Source organism: Crocuta crocuta, unplaced genomic scaffold (assembly GCF_008692635.1).
Source record: "Crocuta crocuta isolate KB4526 unplaced genomic scaffold, BGI_CrCroc_1.0 scaffold1027, whole genome shotgun sequence".
In the NCBI taxonomy this organism is placed as follows: domain Eukaryota; kingdom Metazoa; phylum Chordata; class Mammalia; order Carnivora; family Hyaenidae; genus Crocuta; species Crocuta crocuta.
Genome location: NW_027532023.1, coordinates 48,911 through 55,388, shown reverse-complemented (window position 1 = coordinate 55,388; position 6,478 = coordinate 48,911). Strand labels below are relative to the sequence as shown.

Sequence of the window (6,478 nt, the reverse complement as noted above, 5' to 3'; positions counted from 1 at the left end):
AAACTTATCAATAGCTTTGCAGGCTTCCTCTGTCTTTAGCATTTCCTCTTGTCTTCTTTTACTATCAGGATCATCATTCAAAATCTTGTTCCTCAGCCAGGTCAAATGATACACCCTAAGTCTGTTCTTATGGCCTGATAGATAAGAAACAGTATTTTAATTCAGTCTTTTTTTCTTATATTAGAAAAACAAAATAATAATGGTATTTTGCCCTTTTAACAAAATCTTCTCATGAAAGTAAAAAGCACATTTAGAAAAACGACACTATATAAATATGATAGTAACAAAGTCTTTCCTAGTCTCTCACTTCTAAGAAATGCTCAACATGTCTACCAGCTACCTATCTGCTTCTCTGAGGAAATGTAAAATACTTCTTTGGGACAGGTTAAGACTGCCATGGTGCAGGCAAGATAATTACCATCGATTCATTTGTACTTTGGCTTTTATCTAAGTCATGATGTTTCTGGGATTCAGAGACCCAGAAGCTGTCCTTGATAGTATGTATATAAGAGGGGGATGTCTGATGTATTTATTGTTAGGCATTCAGGGCTAGTGGGAAGGGTCTCTTTGTGCTCCTTCAGCACAGCATACTTACAAAATAATTATTTTATTATGTTTTTCTCAGTCCAATTTATCTAATTTTCCAATTGTAAATCCCAGCAAATTCTTACAATTCCTTCAGGAAAAACAGACCATTAAATTACATATTTATTTTTATACATAGTGACAGCATATTCATTTTTTATAGTTTATTTTTACTAGTTTATTTCTAGGCCCAACAATAGGATTTTTACTTATGTGATTAAACTTACAATGTTTTTACATGAGATTTTTTGAAGCAGCATTAGAACTCAGATATCTACATCTATTTCCATCCTACTGTTAAGTGGTAGAATCAATTTGTATTCTAAATTACTAGTTATCTTTTTACACTGATGTTCTCAGTATTATTTGATGCAAAAATAATCCACATTTGAGAGAAATTTAAGCATTAAAAAGAGCACATTTGGGTTAGAGAAAGCTGGATAAAAAGGGAAAGAAATCTGTTTTCCACATGTGCAGTCTCTTGGCCACCCAGATGTTTTCAAAATCTAAATGTTGTATCTGTGTACCTCAAGCAATTATAAAAGAATGAAAATGAAACATGATAAAAAGAATCATTAAGCTTTAGCATATCTAGAGAGGATTTTCCTCTTAACCAAAACCTAAAGCAGATTTAATAATTTTTAGGAATATAAATAATCATTAATTAATATGCCACATAGCTAGTAGGTATAGACAGGAAGTATGCAAACACATAAATAGCTGTAATTAGCTTCATTTTATTCTACAAACTATTTTTTAACTTTTCCTATCCTTTTGTCAGTCATCTTTTGCCTGCAGTTGGCTTTAATATTAGTACTTTTCTAATACTGAGTACTGTTTAGTAGTGACAATTACTATTAACATCTGTTTACTTGCTCTCTCATATTCAGAGATTCAGGTTCTGACTGACCAAAACTAGGAAGTTTAATTACTATGTGGGAAAAAGGTGGAAGCCTTAGGGTATCTGTTCTTGTTACTAATCCCATCTGTAGACTCTCATGATAAGGCCGTGCAAGGGACAACAGTTTCATTTTTATCCAATTATTGTCCACTTTGTCCTTTGTTACTTCTGGCAAATTATAAGAAAACTATATGATGGACATGGTTATGTACACATGGGTGGGTAAAATTGTGAGTCATAAGGTTGTAGGTGGCTAATCAGCAAAGAGCTGAAAGAAGTAAATGATGTTTTTTCTTATCAATGACTTAGGTTAGGTGCATTACCAGCAAATATCCAGACACAAAAGGAGAGTCAGAAGTTAGTTTAAACTGTAAACAGATAAAAAACATAAGTAGGAAAGTTTGGTGTCCCAATTTAAGGTTATATTTAAAGTGCTTTCCTATGAANTTAGCCTAGTTTAGAACCTAATTAATCTGCATAATTACTTAGCTAATTTTAGTTCTTAAACGAACCAGAGATAGTAATCAGCAAATTGAGTGGCTCTACAACTTGAATCTGACGGAATGGTCTTCGCTTTATCAGTTTAGTAATGTCTGCCTTTCCACTTCTGTCCATCAGATACAGATTAGATCGAGTTCCCAACAGCAAATTCACTCCTGTTTGTATAGAAAAAGAAAGGTACTATATTAGCTCAGATCACATTTTTATAGTTGAATTTATATTAGTACTTTTGCTACTCTAGTGTGCTGATCTTTGCAAAGAGGACTGATATCACTATAGGCTAATGTTAACTTCATACTGTGTAACAATGAAGTCTATCAACAGAACAAGTTTCACTGAAATATATTAAAATGTAGAAGATAATACACGCTGGCAATATTATACTGGCTGGTGTCTGGTGAGGCATCTCAAAAGGAGAACTTTACACATATCTCAGCATCCTTTTGCAGTGTCCCAAACCTTATACTTTTGAAACTTACCATTAAACATTAAGGATGTCTATTGCATACGAAAACTTCAATTCAGTTGATTTGTCATTCTTAATTATAACTAAAGGTTTTAATGCTTTTAAAATAACTATATATCAATTGTTTCTAAATTGAGTGAGTCTGTTTATGCAAATATTTAAAAACTTACATTGCTAAATATCTATGAAAGTAGCTCTTACTTTTATGTATCTAAATTCCTACATTCTAGGGAGCCTGGGTGGCTCAGTCGGTTGAGCGTCGACTTCGTCTCAGGTCATGATCTCATGGTTTGCAGGTTCGAGCCCCGTGTTGGGCTCTGTGCTAACTCCCATCTCAGAGCCTGGAGCCTGTTTCAGATTCTGTGTCTCCCTCTCTCTCTGATCCTCCTCCACTCACGCTCACTTGCTCTCTCTCTCTCAGAAATAAATTAAAAAAAAAATTCCTACATTCTATTATTTGTCTACTGGCTCTATTTATTCAAATATAAGCACTGTTTAAAGACTGAATGAGAGGACTGAAATAGAAGATTAAGCTAAATTAGAATATACTTCAAACCACTGTGGGAGTTTCCCCCCCATAACCTGATACACAGGAAAAACTCAGTGAAATAATACAATGGTACTTCAGTGTCTTCCTTCTACTTGGAGACTATTTGTATTTCAAGGACATAAGGAGAAAAGACAAGTGTCTCTGCTTTTACTTTCCTATACTGTCCTTNATGACTGAAATGAAGTTGAAGTAAACTTTGCTTAAAGAAAGCTATCTGACATAATATATTAGCTGTGAGGATAACATGTTTTTTTCCAAGTTATTCAGTTCATATAACTATAATATTTGGTACACTGCTCTATTTTTAATTTAAAATTCTGTCCCCTGTTCAATCATACATTATGCAAAATCTATGAAATTGCAAGTCAAATGTTGGAATTTACTTTGCATTTCTTCCCTCCTTCCAGTTATTTATTGTTTCATTTATGATTCAGACCAACTTTATGTAAAATATTGTCTGAGCTCTACCAATGTGTTTATAATTTTTCTGGAGCAAAGGATTGAAAACGTCTATTAGTTAAGACATTATCGAATGTCATCCAGATGGCTAACAGACACATGAAGAGATGCTCAACATGACTCTTCATCAAGGAAATACAAATCAAAACTACAATGAGATATCACCTCGCACCTGTCAGAATGACTAAAATTAACAACACAGGGAACAACAGATTTTGGTGAGGATGTGGTGAAAGGGGAACACTCTTACAGTGTTGGTGGGAATGTAAACTGGTTGCAGCCACTCTGGAAAAAAATATGGAGGTTCCTCAAAAAGTTGAAAATAGAATTACCCTTTGGCCTAGTAATTGCACTACTAGGTATTTACCCAAAGGATACAAAAATACTGATTTGAAGGGGGATACACACCTCAATGTTTATAGCAGGATTATCAACAATAGCCAAGTTATGGAAAAAGCCGAAATGTTCATCAACTGATGAATGGATAAATAACATGTGTTATATATACAGAAAGGAATATTACTCAGCTATAAAAGAATGAAATCCCCATTTAGAACAATGTGGATGGAAACAGAGTATTATGCCAGGTGAAATAAGTAAGTCAGAAAAAGACAAGTACCATATAATTTCATTTATATGTGGAATTTAAGAAGCAAAACGGATATACACAAGGGAAAAAAACAGGAGGCAAACCATAAAAGATACTCTTAAATATAGAGAATAAATTGAGGTTTGCTGGAGGGGAGGTTGGCTGGGGGGATGAGCTAAATGAGTGAAAAGTATTAAGGAGGGTATTTATTGTGATGAGAATTAGGTGTTACATGTTAAGTGATGAATCACTAAATTCTACTACTGAAGCTAGTATTACACTGTATGTTAACTAGAATTTAAATAAAACCTCAAAACGTTGAAAAAAAAGACATTATCAAAGGAACTTTCTCTACAAATCTTCAAACTTATTTATTTTTAATGTATTTATTTATTTTTGATAGAGCTCAAGCAGGGGAGGGGCGGAAAGAGGAGCAGAAGCGGGTTAGGAAGGTGACAGCAGCGAGCCTGATGTAGGAACTTACGAACCCCCGAGATCATGACCTAAGCCAAAGTTGGACGCTTAACTGACTGAGCCACCCAGGTGCCCCAATCCTCAAAATTATTTAAAAATAAGAATTTAAAGAAATCTGTCTTGTAATAATATCTCATTAGGTATTATATGCTGCACATCACCCTAAATTTAAAATAGTAAGCCTAAGGGCACCTGGGTGGCTCTGTCTGTGACTGACTTCGGCTCAGGTCATGATCCTGTGGTTCACGAGTTCGAGCCCCATATCGGGGCTCAGAGCCTGGAGCCTGCTGGGGATTCGGAGTCTCCCTCTCTGTTTGCCCCTCCCCCACTCACACTCTGTCTCTCTCTCTCTCTCTCTCTCTCTCTCAAAAATAAACAAACATTTTTTAACAATTTAAAAAAATACTAAGCTCAATTTTTAAAATAATCATAACTTAATCCATTTTTAAATTTTAGTCAAGTTAATTCAAGTTAGAAATAAAAACAATAAAAAGGGGAGGAATGTTTGCCAATTCAAACATCAAACTGCATTGAGTGAAAATAAATCAGTAAAAAAAAAGGAACAAATGAACTACTATAAATATATATGTTTTATTTGCTTGATAATGGTTTGGTAATAACAAACAGTGTTTGACATCTATGATTTTTCAAGGTTTGCCACATTGATAAAAATATATTCTTTAGAAAGAAACAGCTCAGTTTTAAGAAACCAAACATACCCCACAAAGAACCACAGCAGATCTCAGAAGTGAATTCCTTTTCATACATGTGGATTAGTGGTTTTTTACATGCAGGGGACACATATAGTGGGTTAACGTTGACTTCAGAGGGTTGCTTAGGTGATTTCTCAGGTGCTCCCACTAATCCAGCATACACTGTGAAATAAAGGGAAGATATTTAGAGAAATTACTAGCGTATACACTATCTATGCTTGAATGTTTCCACAAATAAGACATGGCATAGAAAAGTTTGTTTTCCTTTATTGTATTTTATTTATCCTGGATGTATCATTTCTGTAACTCCTAAACCATTAGATAACACAAATCATGATCATTAAAGTACCTTTCTGAATATGAATGTATTCCAAATCACCATGATTAGATTGCAAAAAAATCCAGATGAGGGACTGGGTTACTCATTTGTAGTTGAAATTTAGGTGCCATAAAGACTCAGTGAAGAGTGTATTTTTTAAAGCATATATCCATCTGAATTTATGTTAACTGAATATCAGAATGATTTCCTTCTTTTCAGATCATGAACCAATGAACCAGTGGTCAAACACTGTAATATGTGAACAGACTGCACCATTTGGAGATTATATTAAAGGTACTTACAGATGGCACTGGCAAAGTCAGCATTTGCAGTCCTCCCAGCACTACTGGAAGGAGATGAGTGGCTGGCAGAAAAATCTGATTGAGTTGATTCTTCCAATATGTCCATGCTGTCATTCTTGTCATCAGGTGCTGCTGGTGCAGAGCCTGAGGCAATGACATTTGAGGACTCACTTCTACCACCTGGCTCCTAAAAGATCAAAAATCAATTTTTACTTTATTCAGACATTAACTGTGAAAGAAATACAATATCCCTAGAGGTTATTTGAAAAAGAGAATGCAAAATTTGTAGCATTTATAATTCTTTACCCTTTTATTTATTTATTTATTTTTAGCTTTCTTTTTTAATGTTTTATTTATTTCTAAGAGAGAGAGAGAGAGAGAGAGACAGCGTGAGCAGGGGAAGGTCAGAGAGAGAGGGAGTCACAGACTCTGAAACAGCCTCCAGGCTCTGAGCTGGCAGTCAGCACAGAGCCCGACGCGGGGCTCGAACCCACGAACCGGGAGATCATGACCTAAGCAAAAGTTGGATGCTTAACAGACTAAGCCACCCAGGCGCCCCAATTCTTTACCCTTTTAAAATACACATTTATCAGAAGAACTCAATAATCTCATCAACTGT

The 6,478-nt window shown here is 34.9% G+C and overlaps 1 protein-coding gene across 1 annotated transcript in view; it reads right to left on the bottom strand.

Annotated features, from left to right (window-relative positions):
- NRK (Nik related kinase) overlaps positions 1-6,478 on the bottom strand; it is a gene marked incomplete at its 5' end in the record, with an annotated part of 69,163 nt that overhangs the window by 15,604 nt on the left and 47,081 nt on the right. The window contains 4 exons of the mRNA XM_077776190.1: positions 1-134; positions 1,999-2,142; positions 5,245-5,400; positions 5,860-6,046. Of these exons, the coding sequence (XP_077632316.1) occupies positions 1-134; positions 1,999-2,142; positions 5,245-5,400; positions 5,860-6,046 (621 nt within the window). The remainder of the gene's footprint in view (positions 135-1,998; positions 2,143-5,244; positions 5,401-5,859; positions 6,047-6,478) is intronic.